The sequence below is a fragment of the Sphaerodactylus townsendi genome, linkage group LG01, assembly GCF_021028975.2.
Source record: "Sphaerodactylus townsendi isolate TG3544 linkage group LG01, MPM_Stown_v2.3, whole genome shotgun sequence".
Taxonomy (NCBI): Eukaryota; Metazoa; Chordata; class Lepidosauria; order Squamata; family Sphaerodactylidae; genus Sphaerodactylus; species Sphaerodactylus townsendi.
Genome location: NC_059425.1, coordinates 148,333,772 through 148,352,699, shown reverse-complemented (window position 1 = coordinate 148,352,699; position 18,928 = coordinate 148,333,772). Strand labels below are relative to the sequence as shown.

General features: G+C 38.2%; 1 protein-coding gene across 23 annotated transcripts in view; it reads right to left on the bottom strand.

The window, feature by feature from the left end:
- The window catches only part of DST (dystonin), a 356,441-nt gene that overhangs the window by 178,820 nt on the left and 158,693 nt on the right, over positions 1-18,928 (bottom strand). For 21 of the 23 annotated variants that reach the window (XM_048496838.1, XM_048496737.1, XM_048496783.1 and 18 more), the window contains 14 exons: positions 18,469-18,581; positions 18,261-18,367; positions 17,224-17,343; positions 14,289-14,384; positions 14,081-14,208; positions 9,858-9,951; positions 6,983-7,137; positions 5,148-5,610; positions 4,923-5,051; positions 4,624-4,701; positions 4,357-4,518; positions 4,163-4,267; positions 1,705-1,800; positions 592-717 (listed from right to left, as the gene is read on the bottom strand). In XM_048496838.1, the coding sequence (XP_048352795.1) occupies positions 592-717; positions 1,705-1,800; positions 4,163-4,267; positions 4,357-4,518; positions 4,624-4,701; positions 4,923-5,051; positions 5,148-5,610; positions 6,983-7,137; positions 9,858-9,951; positions 14,081-14,208; positions 14,289-14,384; positions 17,224-17,343; positions 18,261-18,367; positions 18,469-18,581 (1,972 nt within the window). Of the gene's footprint in view, positions 1-591; positions 718-1,704; positions 1,801-4,162; positions 4,268-4,356; positions 4,519-4,623; positions 4,702-4,922; positions 5,052-5,147; positions 5,611-6,982; positions 7,138-9,857; positions 9,952-10,065; positions 10,339-14,080; positions 14,209-14,288; positions 14,385-17,223; positions 17,344-18,260; positions 18,368-18,468; positions 18,582-18,928 lie in introns of those variants that run through there. The other 2 variants (XM_048496830.1, XM_048496888.1) reach the window with 2 other exon arrangements.

The following is an 18,928-nucleotide window of genomic DNA, read 5'->3' as shown; positions in this document are numbered from 1 at the left end:
TTCTTTTTTAAAAGGAATCACTCTAAAGACTCAAGGGTTTTTTCCCCCAGTGTATGCCATCTGTTTCTTGACTCATGGAAGAGAACAGAAAGCCTTTGGGCAGAAATGCATGGGTATACTCAGATCCTATGATCAGTGCACTGTGCACACTGCTAATGATAATAAATCAACCTATCAGCTACTCAGAAACCCATAATCTGTTGAGGGCCTCAATAATTGCTTTTCTTTAATTTGGGTTAAGTGTGAAAGTGAACAGAAAGAGACGGCTACAGGCTATCAACAGAAATAATAATCAAGGATTTTCTTTTTTTAAAAAACCCTGAAATTTTAGCAATGAATTGCAGAACTCCAGGCAGAATACTTCCTCTATATTCCTCTCCGTTTTTAGTTTAAGATAAAAACATCACAAACTGCCTCTTCAGTATAATTCATAACTAGTAGCGTGGAGAAAATTGTAAGGTTGCTCCCTTTGGAGTTTACATGCCCATCATTAGTTTTTGGTTCAGCTTCTATCTTTTCAGCTCCAGTTGTAAAAGCCCCAATGATTTCATTGGAAGGAGATAATATTTGCTAAGGCATTTGCATTCCTACCATAGACTCCTGGATCAGATCCTCCAATCTGTGAATGCTACTGGACCTATCACAGCTGTACTTCCGTTGTATGGCATCTCTTAAATTCTTCAAGTAATCCATGGCCTCTTTGGCATCATTGAAAAACTAAAAGAAAACACATATTTTGCTTTAAGACAGCACAGTAAACCTGAGATTATGTCAGCCAGTGACTGGAAGTTCATATTAATACTACAGTATGCTACATTTCTGCTAGTGATCTGGGATAGGCAGACGTATGAGAAACTTTAAAATTTTTGTCCTAAGTCAATGAGAACATTGAGGGGGGATCCCCTTCCTCTCCCATACATTTATGTTAAAAAGAAGACTAAATAAAAAAAGACAATTTGACTATAGAACTATGGCATGTAGCGATCAAATGAATGACAAAAAAATCCCCATCAAAGTAGAAGAGTAATGTCACTGACACTCTTCTCAAAACTTTAAAGCATGAGAAGGAATATTTATAGTGTCTTGACATAATTTTAACCATACCAGAACACTTGTTTGAAAAGGTAATCTTCTAGTTCTTCTCTAACACTGATAAATATGGAGCTAAGCCAGAAATGATGAGCCCCGTGGCACAGAGTGGCAAGCTGAAGTACTGCAGCCAAAGATCTGCTCATGATCTGAGCTATCCTGACAGCTGGCTTAAGGTTGACTCAGCCTTCCATCATTACGAGGTCAGTAACATGAGTATCCAGCTTTCTGGTGATTAAGGGAGACGACTGGGGGAGATAATGGCAACGCCCCCTGTAAACAAAGTCTGCCTAGTAAACGTCATGACGTGACATCACCCCATGGATCAGTAATGACCTAGTGCTTGCACAGGGGACTATCTTTACTTTTAAGGCAGAAATAATGTGGTATCTTCATAACATTTTCTCTATATATCTTGAGTAGACATTTGTACCAGCACAAAAAGAAAGGGTTACAAAATTTGCAAAACCAGAATATGCAATTAGTGGCTTGTGCCCAACCATGCAGGTCTAAAGAGGTAACACAAAATTGGAAGAGGAGCAGCATTTTCTACTTATCCTCCTCTCCCACCATGCTATTTTTAAGACAGTTTCATCATGAACATACTTAACATACCTCTAAATATGCAGCATTTTCTCTTAAATGCTGTTCAACACACTGGCAAAGTTGTAAAATCCAGCTCCACTGTGTTTGCATTGCAGCTCTGTAGGCCTTAAAGTCATAGGACAGGGAAAAGAATAATGACTGATTGTACAGCAACACCTCACATGAAAGAGAACTGGAGGCTTGAGGGCACAAAATCAACTGCTAACCAAAACAACTTGTTTAACTTTACAGCAGGACTAGTCACTCCATGTAGTAGCCTCGAAACTTTACAAGAACGTTTTGTTATTGATGCAGTGTTTTCTAGAGTTCCAAGAATGTCATAAATATTATCTTGCAATTCCTACAACAATTTCTGCAGTAGATAGGTATTATCATCCCCCTACAGTAAATTAGTACATAGACTAAAAGACTAAAAGAGAACGGGTTGCTCAAAACCACATAGAGAGTTCCTGGCAAATACCAGATTCACAGCACTTTCTGCGTCAAATCACTAAACTATACCTGTTTGCTGCGTTTCTGCAAAGACTAGCAACACTCACAAAACTATGTAATGTTCTGGGGAGGGGAAGGAGTCCGTTGCAGTAAAAATGTCACCCAAAAATGTCACCCGTTGCAGTAAAAATGTCACCCAAAGACTTGTGTCGTCTTAAAGACTAACAACTTTTATTCAATTTCATTTTTTATTCACTTTAAAATTTTGTTTGTACTCTGCCTTGGGGACAGGGACCCAAGGCACCCTATCCTACATTATATCTTCACAGTAAGATATGTGCTATGAGGCAGGCTAGGGTGCGTATGTGCAACTGGTCCGGGGTCCCCCATCAAGCTTCCATAGCACGCGTGGGAATTTGAATGTGGATTTCCCCGATCCTAGTCTGACACTCTTAACTACTACACCACACTGGAGCTCAGTGTATAAAAACTTTTATTCGGATAACATGGGCTCTATATGCTATAGTAAGAACTTTTTTATATTTAATGGGCCTCAAGATTCTAGTTTATAAAATTAAGCCTCTTGGTAGACTAGTTAAACACTGTACAAAACCTGAACGCCTTCAGAACTACCTGCTCCATTTCTGCTGCCATATTTTGGCATTATTACGGCCAGCAGGGGCTGCTCTAAATACTTTAATCTGAGAACTCTTCCATTTAGAATCCAAGATATCTACCAGTTATTGGGTGCACTGCCCGCTATAAGGAGAAAAATTTCAATTAACCTTGGCACACATTCCCAATCATGAAATTAAAGCCAAAAAAAAAGTCTAGGTATACAAACTTAACCAGACAGATCAATGAAAATGCAGCCATTCCTGCTTAATTAAAAGGTTAGCAACCTTGCACACGAAGTCATTGTAAACATGTTGGGTCTTTGATAAAACAGAAAGTATCATGGTTATCAAGGCACTTGTATAAAAGTCTCACTGCTCCAGAACATAACTTCCACATGGCTATCTGCTATGAACGAGGAAATTTAGAAGTCTGCAACAGTGCAGTGCTAAGCAGAGATTCAACTGAGCTCACTAACTCAATGGACGTAAAAGGGTGTTACTCTGCTTGGATTGCACTGTTAAGCATCTTAGCTAACATGCATTTTAATGTAAAACAGATTACCTACATTAAAAAAAACTTGATTCCAGTCCAAAATAAATCTAATGTCCAAACAATATCTCAAGTTTATGAGTAAGAGCATGTGCCTGAAATTCACACCTTAAAAGGAGGCAACATGATGAATACGTGATATATGGAAGCATACTAGAAAGTCCCTTCCAATCCAACACAAGTAAACCAAAGGTTCAGTCACAGGAAACAAACACCAGTCTGAATTTCATGCTAAACTGCTGCTGTCCTGGAAATCAATATTTCTTCTTTTTATTGCTGTTACTTCCACAGTCCAAGGACCTGGTCTTTCAGCAACATATACACACCTCTCATATACATGACACATCCTCAAAGAGGTAATTTTATTGTATTTGCTTTATTTTATTTGCTTTGATTGCGTGTTCCTGCATTGCAGGGGATTGGACTTGATGGCCCTTGGAGTCTCTTCCAACTCTATGATTCCATCAAATACCCTACTGTATGAACAACTAAGAGTTTGGTGGTACACTAAACATAAATACATTGCAATATGAACTCTGGAGGACCAGATCTCCTTTCATCAGATGCATGATGCAGCATCTTCAATTGCAAGGTATACATGCTCATAGATGAGAAAAAAAGTTTTCTGACAATGAAGTTAGCAGGCTAAAATATGCAACAGGTAACATTAGCAGCACCCCGTGACTATGCAGAGACCCCAGACGTATTTTAAAAATTCAGATTTTAGACAAACATTTTCTGAAACTGGAGCACAGTTTTAAAGAAGGTCCCAAGAACATAAGCTCATATAAGTATCTTGATATTTTGTAATTAAACCTCAAAAAACTTTAATCCATATGCCCCTTTTCCTAGCTCATATTTAACCTACCTCAATAGTTAATCTTGCAGGGTGGTTTTCTAGAAGCAATTGTTCTGCTATTTCCTGAACTGATTTAATAACTTCTTCTTTCTGATCAAGTTCTCTCATAAGTTCCTTCAAATTTAAAAATAATTAGCTTTAGAAACTAGAAAGAAACAAGCAACATTCAGTGCTTAATTCTGAATTACAACAACGATACTTACTGCATGGTATTCCTTCTTCCTTGCTACATTTGTGTTTCTTTCACTCCAGTCATATGCAACCTCCTCTTCCTCTTTTTCATTCAACCATATTAGTTCTCTGGTAGCACGAGATACAAAGTTGTGAAGGGTATCAAGGTGTCTTTCCTGATTTCTTGATGTATTCTTGAAAAGTGATAGATTTTTAAAAATCAGACTTTTTTCCCTTTAAACTTCTCATCATCAAAGCAAGAGCCATTTAAAACCTTAACTTCCAAGCAATGACCTTACCAAGAGTTTTGCATATTGGCTCTCCAGTTTGTGCAATTTTTCTGCATAGCTGAGTTTGAGGGGAGCCGTCATTTGGATCTGTGAAAAACAAATGAGGGTCAAAGGAAAATGATTAGGCAACACCTGACAATTAAGACAAGGATTACACGGTGCATATTGTTTGCGTGATACAACATTAAGGCACAGTTGCACAATCCAAATGCAATTATGAAACCTGTAATTAGTTTTGACATAATTCAGTTTTAAAAAGTATGCCTATATACACAGCCAGAAGGCATCTTTTTTTGCCTGTGCCATACCTCACTGATTTTTGCTTCTTTAAGGCTTGACTCAAATTCTTCAATAGCTTTATGAACGTTCTTGTGATTTTCTACATGGCTTTCAACGCTCGGCAAATCTGAACCCCATTCAGCCCGATCCAGTTGTACCTTGTGGGCAGAAATTGAAAATTAATTGAACTGAATTAATTAAAATTGAATTAACTGTCTGTAAAGAAATGAGAGTTGGACATATAAAGAGATTACCTGCATTTCATCTACCCATCTTAAGAGATCCTGAACAAATTGCATGTTGACTTCCTCTTCTGTTAAATTCTGGTCAACAAATGCAGATTTCATCAGGGGCTTCCGGATCTGCATTAGTTTAAGTGTTTGCAGCGCACCGCTATCCACACCTGTTACGTAGCTTTGAATTAACCTTGGAGGAAAACCTGGTGTGTATGCTGGGGTGATGGATGGAGTTAGTCTTGAAGAAAAACCTGATGATAAACCTGATGCCAGACTAGATGAAGTCAAGGAGGGGGTTAAACCCTGGCCAAGTCCAGAGCTTAAAGTAGGGCTTAAGTTTGGTGCAAATCCTGAGTTTAAGCTTTGTGTTATTCCTGATATCATCATCTTGGTCTGTTCTGTTGTCAGCGTTCTCCCCTTGCTGTATATCGAGGAGCACTCTGCTCTTAAGGCCATAAGGTCGTCTCTTAGTCTTGCAACCCTGTTTTAAAATCCATAACAGCAGCATTTAGTGTAGAAATGAAAATGACAGGACAGAATTTTAGTAAACCAATTTAGGACAAGCATTCAGCTCATTTGCTCTAGGACAAGTTTTTGAAAAATTGATAAAAACAGGTGCATGGGAAGTTCTGCAGTATAGCAGCCAGGGGGCTCAATGTACTAACAAAGGTGAATTTTCAGACAAAATATTGGCTTACAAAAATTTTAATTAAAGTGCCTCTGGGACAGACAGATAAAAAGGTCTAACTCACCCTTCTCTATGGCTTAGAGGTCAGTTACTAAAAACAGGAAGGATTCTCAACATATCATCATTTAATCACAAAGAATATTAAAAAATTTCAACCAAATGAAAAGGACCATTTTAAAAGGTGAACCTCACACACCTCCACAATATCTGTGTAATTAAAAAACCCTGATCAGCTTCATCAGGTAAGAAGTAAAAGATCCATTTTAAGTCTTAACTTGTGGATATGGCTTGTTTTCTAATGTACATGAAATCAAATTGAAAGATTAGATGAGCTGATGTACAAACACATACAAATATAAATACGAAAACAGCTCACCTCATCAAATATATGTGGTAGGAAAAAAACCTGAAAAATGTGTGTAGTTAGAAAAAACTGATCAACCAGCAGGTCTATCAAGACTTGACTCAGGTCACAGAAAAAAGGCTGCACAGCACCAAATTCAGGACCAATTCAGCTAAAGTTGAGAGATTCGAAGTACAGTCTTAAGCATAGCTAGATTCAAGTTCAATAGCACCTTAGACCCCAAAACAATTTTTGCACTGTCAGGTTTCAGGAGTCAAAACTCTCTTTGTCATGCTAAACACAGTTGTACCTAAGTCCAGTGAAGGTACTGATCTTAGGTGTGTATAACTCTACTTAACAATGCACTGTAAATTTCCTAATACATCCTGATTATACCATAGTATAATCTTCCTTAACGTAGCAAAGATTACTATGACTCTGCACAGTTCACTCCACAAGCATTTCTAAATGGATACTTATCAGTGGTATATTAATTACATGACACTGTAACCAGGTACCACAACAATTAATTTTTTGTTGGGCTTGGTTAAGAACAAAAGCCAAGAGATTGGGTCATAATTCATTCATACTGAATTGTCTTTCTCCAATTATTTATCACAATAGTGAAGTTCAAGCTATACTGCACATACAGAGAGAAAAAAGGTACATTTTTAACATTTTCTCTTGCCCCATAGTTTCTGATTCTTCAGTTCCTGGGATTATGTTTATTTAAATGTTCAGTGTGGCCTAACCAGTCCAACTTTAGGAGAGCTAGATTTTAAAAAATGCTTATACATACAAAGGGAGAATAAATGCATATACCTCTGGACCAGCTGATCTGCCTGATAATATTTTCCATCAATAAGAATCTGAGCATCCATGACTTGTTGACGCAATAGATTCTCACATTCAAGTAAATAGCCTGCAATCTCTGCCTCATTCTGGAACTGTAAACCCGATTCTAATCGTTTTCCATCCTATGTTAAGAGAGAAAAATCAGTAATGCAAATAACAGGGAACAGAAACTCTTTAAATAAGCAGTATAATATTCTTGTACACTGGAATGCATTGTACATGATTCTGAATTAATGCAATTTATAATCTTTAGGTCAGAGTACAACTATGACACAATAAAAGTCCAATTAATAAGGCAAGAAGTAAAAGATACAGTTTAATTTTTACCTTGTGGATTTGGCTTATTTTCTAATGTACATCAAATCAGATTGATAGATTAGATGAACTGATTAGATGAACTCTCTCTCTCTCTCTCTCTCTCTCTCTCTCTCTCTCTCTGTATATATATATATATATATATATATATATATGCAAAAACAGTTTGCCTCAGCAGATATAGGAAATGTCTGAGGGGGGATATGATTGAAGTCTATAAAATTATGCAAGGGTAGAAAATGTTGACAGATAAATTTTTCTCTCTTTCTCACAATACTAAAACCAGGGGGAATACATTGAAAATGCTGGGGGGAAGAATTAGGACTAATAAAAGGAAACATTTCTTCACGCAATACATGATTGGTGTTTGGAATATGCTGCCACAGGAGGTGGTGATGGCCATTAACCTGGATAGCTTTAAAAGTGGCTTGGACAGATTTATGGAGGAGAAGTCGATCTATGGCTACCAATCTTGATCCTCCTTGATCTGAAATTGCAAATGCCTTAGCAGACCAGGTGCTCAGGAACAGCAGCAGCAGAAGGCCATTGCTTCCACATCCTGCATGTGAGCTCCCAAAGGCACCTGGTGGGCCACTGCGAGTAGAAGAGTGGTGGATTAGATGGACTCTGGTCTGATCCAGCAGGCTTTTTCTTATGTTCTTATATGAGGTAGAAAAAAATGTGTGTACATATGACTGACTATACAGGTGACCTGAAAGCTCTGAACTCAGCCAATCACAAACGTTGATATGTAAACAAAACAAAGATAGGTTTTAAATATTTAACATTTTCCATGAAATCCTAACAATACTTTCCTGAAGTAAGCCCTACTGAATAGCCCTACTGTGTAAACCTGTAAAGGATTGCTCTTTAGCTGCTTGTTTCATTACGGGCCTGACAGGATTTCAAAAAAATGTAGGGAGAGGCTCTTTGAAAAAAGCTGAGGATTAATGATCTTTTCCGGAAGATGACATCTATCATAAATTCAAGAGTCTCCTTTGATTCAGTCATCCTAGGCTGGCAGAGTTTTTCTGTTGGAAACATTTCCAAGTCTGAATGGCTTGGGTCATCTGTATTAAAATGTCTTGAGACAAAAAGTTTTTGTCTTTCTGAAATGGATCTGTGGGACTTCAGGTGCCTTTATAATGAACAGCATGTGGCATCTAGAATGACCGCATCTCATTACAAATGTTGTATTGCTGGATTTGCAGGTGATAAGCTCTTTAATGTAACAGGGGTCTGTCTTGCCAATAATCCTGCATCTTCAAATGACTGTTGCCCTAAGTAATAAGAACAATAATGAACCAGGCCTGAATACAAGATTTTTTTATTCAGCTCCCACACTTAATTTGTGCCGGTTTGAGGCTGACAAGAAACAAGCAGGATGAACTGGAAAGGCATTATGAGTTAGCCACCAAGGGACAGCCATTCATTACAAGGCTTTTGGATGAATAACGGCAACACCAGGGATACAGAAGACCCCTCATAGTATCTTGACAGTAAGATGCTCATGCAAATGCCCTGATTGTTGCATGCAGTGTGTTCAGAAAATAACTACAAATATTTGTATTTACTTCAGAAACCACGCAAAAGTGATCACAATGAGTATGATCAATCTGTTAAAAGACATTTAAATGTAGACAACCACAGACTTTCAGTTTTGGAAATATTTCCACCTTAAACACCGTTCCACACTAGCATAATTTTTTTAAAAAAATTAAACAATTTTTAAAATTTCATCTCACATTTGTGCAACAAAGGCAACCTTCTGGAGAGTCCTCTCCATCCTGAGGAGGAACACAGGCAGAACCTCCACTCACAGTGGAAATGATTTTAATCCTTATTTTTTACTCCAAACAACAAATGACGTATAATGTAGCTAACATATTCAAACCACTTCCACAACACTTAGAAAAGCTACGTTTGAGTTCAGTAGCACCTTCAAGATCAACAAAATTTTGGAGGTTCAAGCTTCTGAGAATCAAAGCTCCCTCTATCAGATATCAGCGCTTTGACTTTCGAAAGCTTATACCCCAGAAATTTTGTTGGTCTTGAAGGTGCTACTGGACTTGAATTTACTTGTTCTACAGGAAACCAATATGACTACTCTCCAAAACGCTTGTAACAGCCTTAGAGGTATCTCTTTACTTCTATGTGCCCAGCTGAAATCTTGTTGAACTACAACGGCAAAATGTTAAACTAAATAATTTTATACCCATGTTTTTATTTATACATAATACCAATGCACCCATCTTCTCACCCCTTTTCATTCACCTGTGGAGTGACTACATGTGCGGCAACCTGTCTTTACATACCATTGCCACCACCAAGTAACCCAAATGTTTCTCCACAAAACCCAAGTCAAGTGCTGAGGCTGATGGATAAACATTTGTTCCTGACTACCCTTTAAGTACAAAGCTGTGCAAAAATTTTAACAGAGAGTTGGCAATTCCAATTTCACCACCAGTCATGGACAGCACTAGTTCTAGATACAGAAGAGTGGGGGCAGATAATTAAACGCACTTACCGACTGCACAGCATTTCGAGCAAGCATTAGTTTGTCTTCGCAGCTCAGGCTGTCTCGCTGTACTCTGTTTGCAATCTGTTGCAGCATTTCTAACCTAAAAGATGTCGAAGTTAAAACCAATCACAAGAGGCTGATCATCAGCAGCCTTGCCATCTCTTACAAAATAAAACACCATCATCACATTTTGCAGCATAATTCCAGCGCTTACCTGGATCCTTCCATGGGCCCATTGCCAAAACTTATACAAGAATTAACAAGAGTTGGACCACAGTTAACAGATAAGAAGTTTTCATTGGAGTCAATGCTGGTTCGGGTGCTAGTGCTGTTGCTGAACAGAGAGTCACTGCTGTGGTAACCGTAATTATTAGTATTCATTTTTTTACAGCTAAAAAGCTACCCCACTGGCCATTTAACAAGCTGAAAAGCCTGCTAAAACATACAGTTTCCAGGGATTCCACAGCTCCGCTGCTTTTAAAAGATAGCTCAGGCTTTGCATCCTTAAATAGGTCCCAGCATGCATATGCAAAACCCTTCAAATAATATTTTGATACCTCTTCAGAAGATTTTGCCTACAGCTATGTATGCCACTGAGGGCTTGGTTTCTTTAGCTTGAATTACCTGTACAAGTATGGGCTAAGCAGAATGATTAGGGCGTTAACTGGGAAAGAGGGATGCCAAAATTTTTATGTAAGTCTCAACCCATTTCAACAAGCTAAATTATGAAAAGGGGAAGGGAAGGGGGAGGGGCCCCATGCCCTACAGTTCCATAGTTTCTTCAGTGAGATAGGGATGACTGACAAAGGAACATTTCGTTCCTTGGTGTTTCCTTAAAAAAAAAAAGATAGTCATACACTCTTCTGTGGGGCTCCCAGTGCCCGTTAATCCAGGTTATTGAAGCTTTAGAACAGTCAGTGGGCCTTAAAATTGCTACTATGGCTAGTATCAGGGGCTATATCAGTTCATATTCCAGAAAATCTGCTTACACACAACAAAATAAAATTAAACTTATGTGTTCATAAGTTTATTATGAACTTATTAAGGCTATTACTTGTTAATATTATCATTTATTTGGATGAAAAGATTATAATTGGCACCAAACAACAAGGTCTTTGTTTATTTTATAAAAAACATAGTTAATCTCTGACTTGCCACTAGCATTAAGTTAATTTTACAGGAGAGCTCTGTGCAGCAAGTCTTTATTTTGACCCCTTTGTCATGGGCAGCAATGTATGCCTCTCACCCAGAATATTTACTGAGATTGCTATATGCATAGTTTCCCTTCTCCTGGAAACCAGTAATTACCTTAATGCCATCTGCAAGATGTCATCCATTAGCAGATTTAACAGGCAGCTCCTCAGCTTTTAGCTCACAAAAGACAAGATGCAACCTTTTCTTTAAAAACTCTTCATTTCACATAACAAAACTAGATCTTGAAATTTCGGCTTTTGTTCCTCAAGCCAGCTGCCTGTTTCATCCTCCTTCTGTACTACTGCACACTTGTATATTCTATGAACCTCACAGATATTGTCTTGTCACTGTTTTTATACACTTTCACACACAGAAACTGTGCAAGCTTGTACTCAATACCGCACATGCTCAGCACTGCATTCACATCACATTGGTTACCTGAAAGCATTTTCCAGTGTTCTGTAACCTTTGAATACAGTCTACGTTATTTAAATTAATCTTGACTCTCTGAGCCACAATTCAGACAGAACTATAAGCCATAGTTATGTGAACAAGCTTCCTCCTTTCCCTTCCTCCTTTCTTTCTCCCCACTCATAAAAGCTGATAACTAAACACACAAACTGTAGCTTGCACTCATCTGTGAAAAACTGGATTCCAAACCAGTATTAAACTAAGGATTAGCCACAGTTTGCTGTTCAGACATAGCAACAAATTATAGTTTGCCACAAAAGCAAACTGTAACTCGCTGTGTGCTGAGGAGAAGACAAACAGGGAGGGAGTGCATAAGCCTGGGGATATCCTGCTGTTCATTCACGTTTTAATGAATTGTGATTTGTCATTACATCTGAATCATGCCTGAATCTTCCCACATATGGAACTGGAGGTACTGGCACAGAATTTCTATACTGAGGAATACTAAAATATTATTTTCCTGACATTTCATAACATGTCAGATGCTCACATGCTTTTTATTTGTGAGATGAGGTGTCTTTATAAAATACACAATTTAAAACTAGCATCTCTTCTAACTTGCTTCTTACTCCCCCACATGTGATTCTTTTAGAAAAGACACATCCCAACGTGAAAACACGTTGTAAAATGTAGGAAAATGATCAAGACGTCATCATGACCCATCTAAACTAATAACAGTTTACATCAGGAAGAAGGAGATCATTTCCTACTGAGAGAGCCCTTCCCATATTAAAACTAGCTAGCAAGCAACACCAAGAAGCCCATGTACGTTCCAGCTACAGTTGACTTGATTGACTCCTAAAACTAGATATGGGAATTTTCTCTCTTTCACATCCATTAACATATGGATATAAAATTTTTCTCATGCATATGCTGACTTAAAGAAACATATGCCTTTCCTTCTTTTCTTCACCAGTGATTGGTAAAATGGAAAACTGTAAAATAAGACCAACAAAGGAGCTGTGACTGAGAATCACTGGGGACAGCTACGTCCTTTCTTAATCATGCTGTTTATAATCTCACAGAAAATTCTCTTGAGTTAGTCGTGCTTGTCCCATACAAAGGCCGTATACATCAGACATAAATTAGGCTGGTGCCACCTCAAAAGTAGGCTAAAGTTCAATAGCAGCTCTACATAATCTAAACCACCATCTTAAGGACCCCCACCCCACCCCACTCACCAAGAATGGTTGAAAAAATCAATGTGCAAAACAGCCTTTGTTCTCCTGCTCCTCTGAGCTGGAAGCGGAGTTGGAGAACAGAGGAGTTTTGTTGCACTGAGTAAGGCTCTTGTGGGAAAGGGTGAAGGGGAGATGAGAAACAGTGACTGAGGAAAAAGTTGAAACTTCATCTTAGAGAGACAGAAAGGAAAATGAATAGGGAAAGGATTCTGGGGATTCATTTTAGCTGTAGAAATATTAGGTGACAATCTGTGATTAAGTTAATCTGAACAGAGTCACCATGAGAAGTATTTCATCAATATCATTTCAGGCTATTTGATGTTCATTATTATGTCCAACTATTTTTATTTGCTTGTTTTTATATGGTTGTTTTAATGTTGCTGTTTTTTTTTCCATTTTTATCATAAGTCACCTTGAATACGTTTCTGGAGAGGCAGCATAAGATTTTTTTCATCAAATAAATAATACAACAACAGTGGCTAGAGTGTCTCCCCAGTCATTATTTCCTGTCCTGGATAATTGGACTTGTTTTTCTGCCTTCTTGACTCAGTCAGAAAGCAGAAAAAACTACAAATACCTCATTCTTAGTATTAGATGATGGCTGGGAATATGAAATGTGTAATGTCTATTAAAAAGAGGTCTCACAACTGGCCTTCCCCTTGTGTCTAATAAGTCTTCCTTTCTGGGGTCTACCCCTTCACCTTTGTCAAAGGTAATATTTTAAAACTATTGATTATGGGGAACAGTCAAGGAAGGAGTGCTCACAAAAGCATTCATTTAGACAAGCAGGGGTAAGGTTGGGAAATTCTTAGAGATTTGGGGGTGAAGCCTAGAAAGTGCCAAATGTAGGAGGGGAGGGAGCTCAACAAAGATGTGATTCATACAAACCACCCTCCCAAGCTGCCATTTTGTCCAGTGAAACAGTTCTCTGAATTCTGGACATCTCTTGAAATTCTGGAGAATGCTATACTCCACCTACAGGTTGACAACCCTAACAGGAGGTTATTCTTATCATCATCATCATCATCATCATCATCATCATCATCATCATCATCATCATCATCATCATCATCATCATCATCATCATCATCATCTATACAACACCAACAGTCCGCAATAAGGCAAAAGCTCTGTTACACTTAAAAGGTGAAGAAATTCAACTAAATAGAATTACATACTGAATACATACTTACATTGCTCAAATTTATATACAAAATCTTTCATCAAGAATTACCTCAGCTTATCATTTAACTGTTTTCTAAAATGTCTAAAGATGATATTCGACTCAATGTGCTAATTGTCTATATTACAAGCAACTCTATTGGACATGTAAAAAAAGAGAAAGCAACAGAGCAGCACTTTGAAGCAAAAATATCAACCTACCTCTCAACCTCTGGCCGAAGCATCTTCTCCCTTTCAAGCATGGCAATAATGAGCTTCCCCCACTCCTTCTCTATGTCATTTGGGTGGTAGCCTTGAGGGAGCTTGATACGCCCAAACTCTATCCAAACCTTCAAAAGGAATGATTGCATAAGGCCAAAATAGAAGGAATGAAGCCCAGAATTCCTTAATCCACAGAAGCATGGCTTACCTCCAGTAATTTATATAGTTGCTTGATTTTTGATTTATCTGTCTCCTTTGGTGGAATTTCTGTTTCTTTAAATTGTAAATATTGGTTATAAAGTGCCTAAAAAAACAAGAACACAACTTTTATTCTGCTAAAAAGAACTGTATTTATAGTTACTTCATTTTGCTTTAATAAAGTTATGAAAAGCTTCACAGACCCATCAGCATTAGTCTTATTCACTATTTAAGGAAGGACAGAACTAAACTGTCAAATTTTCTCATTCTTCCTCCACTTGGTTTCAACATTCAAGAATCCTAACACCATCTCTTCTATATATATTTTTTTATTTGCCTCATTCAAAGCCCACCTTTCTTCCCAGGAGGTCTTAAGAGTGTCTTGCATAATTTTCTATGCTCCATTTCCTCCTCACAACAATCCAGTGAGATAGGTTAAGCTAAGGGGATGTGATTGGCCAAAGGTCACTAAGCAAGCTTTTGTGGCAGAGGTGGGATCTGAACCTGGGTCTGAGAGATCCCAGTCCAATACTAACCACTGCTGCACACTGGATCTCATATGTAAAATCTCTTCCAGCATAAAGCTACTTCGTCAGAGAGAAGGATTCTATACTAGCTTCTTCCGGATGATTACAAATCGTGAGCTTTTCCACATTTAAATATTTAGCGTATATTCAGTAATGTAACCAATACCACCAAGTGCATTCAAAGTGTCATAGCCCCAAGAAGGGTGTGCCCCACAATTTCTGGACCTTTTGAACTGATAGTATTATAGGCATCACAAGTAAAACAGAGAGACATAAAATGATGCTGTAACTAATCTATGAGGGTATTCTGGCTCTGAATCTAAAATATAGAGTTTTTTTCCTGAAGAGGAGAACTGTGGCTTTTCTGAGATTAATCAAAATTCTAAACATGGGTAATTTTACTACAGTAAATAATTTCACTTATTGTCTGTTATAATTTGGGCTTATTATATTTGTCACTGTTTACACAAAAGACTGAGCTGCCATGTATTGATGAACACCAAAGTATACATTATATCCGAATTGTAGTCCTGGGTTTTTTTGGAGGGGGGGGGGGGCACAGGAAAAAAGCCATTCCCAGCCAGAGGACTGCAGAAGCATTGGGGGCGGGGGGGGGGGGTGTCACATTCCTACACCAAATTATTCCAAACAAACAAGATTTTTTCCCCCATGCAATTTCAAGTGCATGTAACTTGACCATGAGCCATGTCAGCTCTAACATCTCAGGACAGAACCCTAAAAACAGTTTGCATCACTATTTTTTACACATTCAGCTGCAAGTTGGCAAATATTAAGTACTGTGGTGAGAAATAAGGATGATGGGCATATGCGAACTGACTGAAACAAACTGAAGTTCACTTTAAGATGCTTTCAGAATACGATGTGGTTAACACCTCCAAGCGCAGAAAACAAGAGTTTAACCTTCTACAGGTATACTAGTGTTATATTTGAGCTATGTGAAACTTCTTTAGCGGAGGATCCATACTAAGGTAGACACAGCTCAAACAGTGGTTACATGGACTTCTTAAAAGACACAGAGCAGGTGCTGGCAATGTTTTCTTTTCCTTGTTTCTCTCTAAGTGAATGGTATTCAGAGAAGAGGTCACCACTCTTTGGAACTACCTATATACCTAATGGCTCTTCCCCTTACTATAAAAGTAATGTCTTTAGAGTAATACAGGAAACCATTATAGATTTGAACTTGTATTATCTATATCTGAATCTATATCTGAATCAAACAATTTGTTCTGGGAAAGAAATAAAATTTGTTCTGGGAAAGAAATAAAAATGACTAGATAAAAATCAATGTTTATTTTTTAAATAACCTGGTTTAAAATGAAATCTGAATTTAATAAAAAACAAACTCTTAAAATGAAACATGGCCCTATTATAGAGTTATGAAAAATAGCTTTTCTTTGTAAGAAAGAATTGTGAAGAAAACATTTTTTACATCATTCAACACCACAGTGTAATGTGAAGATATGATGACTTCATACTGGGGATTAGGAACCGTTAAATTACCACAAGTATCATCCAATGATCCATTTGCACAATTATGGGAACAATCCTAAACAGGTCTACTCAGAGGCAGAGCCATTATTCAATTGCTTACTCCTAGAAACATGTCCTTAGCACTGCAGCCAACCCTATCAGTTTCATTCCTAGTAAACTACCTGATCTTTGCAATTGGTTCAGTGCTCTACTTGTAACTCATGAGGATTCTGTCTACCAAAGAACATGATTACTTTCACCTTCCAACTGATGAAGAACACTAATCTACTCGGTAAATACTACCAGGCCTTGCTCCTGGCTGAGATTATTGATTTATGGGAGTGGCAGTTACATGACAAATTATGCAGAAAGGAACTGGGGAAAGGAGAAGCACCTTTCAGTGTTTAATCCAATTAATATCTGTCTACAAAAACCTTTCTAAGCTACAGGGCCTTGCTTGGAAACATGAGATTTATATCTAAAAATAAGCAATGTATTATTTATCATTTTCTAAAATGGGTTGCAAGGTTCTTAAATATTCAAGTAACGTATAGAATGACTCATAAAGGTTTTGTTCAATTTTAAATCAGTACTTTTTAATCTTACCTATTACTAGTCTCTGTAATTGCTGTCAAGTTGCAACCAACTTCTAGTTACCCCAGTAAGGGACTTTCAAGGAAAGAGACAAAGTTTGCCACTGCCATCCTCTGCAGAGTCTTTCTTTGGTGGTCTCCCATTCAAGTTCCAACCGTGATTAGCTTCAAGGATCTGATGAAACTGGTCTATACCATACTATCTTCCTTCCCAATATATCAGTACAAAGTTTTATTTAAGAAGGACTGATATCAGCTTTTCCCCACTCTAAACCAACTTAGTTTAAATTAATCCACCTCATTTACCCTGCATGTGGTATATGTCACAGCTCACCTTGAGTTCCACAGGATTGTTTGGAAATACTCGGTCAGCCATTATCGTGGCATGGTGCCTGATCCACTGGATGAGGTAGTTCACCATATTCTGGTATTCAACCCACTTGACTTCAACGTCCTAAGAGGATCAAATCACAGTCAGTAAGAGCACTTTAAATCAGTACACTTCTGGAAGCCTACAACAAAAAAGCTGTCTCAATTTAACGTAACATGTCAAATTCAGTACATCCAAACTCATTAACCATGCCTGGTTAGAATGCCACAGTGACAGCAGAAGCACAGCAAAATACTCTTTCCATGCAACCCTTACAATTTATACCATCGCTGGCAGGTTCTGGACTGTGGATCTAACAACTGGAGTCCACATATTCCAGGCTTCCTAATTTCCCCTATCTTTTTATTTCCTTCCAGGCCTTATATTCAATGCAAGGTTTTGGCCCAGTGCTACATTCTCCTTGGATTCATCTTTCATTGACCTTTCACCAACCATGGTTTCTTCAGGTCTCTGCTTTTTAGTTTAATGTCCATCCCTCCTCCCCACTTCCTTTAACCAGAAGAGGAGAAAACAACCTTGCAAAAGGGCTCCCCCTCAAAAAAAGGGGGGGAAGGGGGAGAACCATACCAGCCAGCCCAAAACAAAAGTGTCTGGTCAAGGTATTTGGGCAAGATCACCCCATCCCTTTCCACAGCAATATGGTGCTGGGTTGGGTGGATCCATCCCTCTCTGCAGCACCTGCCCATCTTTTGGGGGTGTGGTGGCTCTGTGGTGGTGGTGATGGATTCCAAGTCATCAACCTACCAGGACTCTTCTTGGTAGCCTTAATGGCCAATCCACCCTAAATTCAACAAATTGTCTGAGGATGAGCTACTGCAAAGGCAATACAATACAGATTTTAGTAATTCGTACTAAGTTCAGGTTTTATATGGCAGGAAGCATTTCCAAATCCAAGCCATACCGAACAAAATCCTATTGGTGGTACAATTTCCTCAACATACTTATTTTGTATGAACAAGATGTATTTAAACACTACTCACATTTGCACTGATGCCTTCACCACATTCTGGTACTTTGGGAAATGCATCATAAAGCGATGACACATATGTGATTACTGACTTCTCATCAGGCGAGGAGACATCAACATCTAAAAAGAAGATTGCATATGAGTTTTACGATCAACATGTAAACATTAGAATATTAGATTCCAAAAGTAACATCGAGCACATTATTCTCTTCATTACTCACCTTCAGGATCCAGAAGTCTGGCAACACCAAGTTTTTCTGCTACAAAAAAAGCATGTTCTAAATTTGCAAGGTTGCTTTGAACAGCAACGGTATTCATGTCTATCAGGTCCGGCCTGCAAAACAAAGATCATAGTTTAATGGGATACAATAACTGATTGCCAACAGTTGCAGAAGCAAAGAGCTAGATTTCATTTTAGTTAGTTGAATATATCAAAGTGACACACAAAAGTCAGATCCATGGTCCTTCCATCTTAGTACTACTGATTCCAACAGAAAAGTGATCCCACAAATTGTCCGGCAGAGAAAACATCACTCATAAGGTGTTGCCAGGGAACCTAGGACCTTCTACATGTAAAGTATGGGTTGTACCACTAAGCCAGGTCCATCCTCAAACCAGATGCAGTCATGAAGGATAAAGTGAAGCCTGTTGCTTCGCTTAGTAGCTGTAAAGGGAACTTAC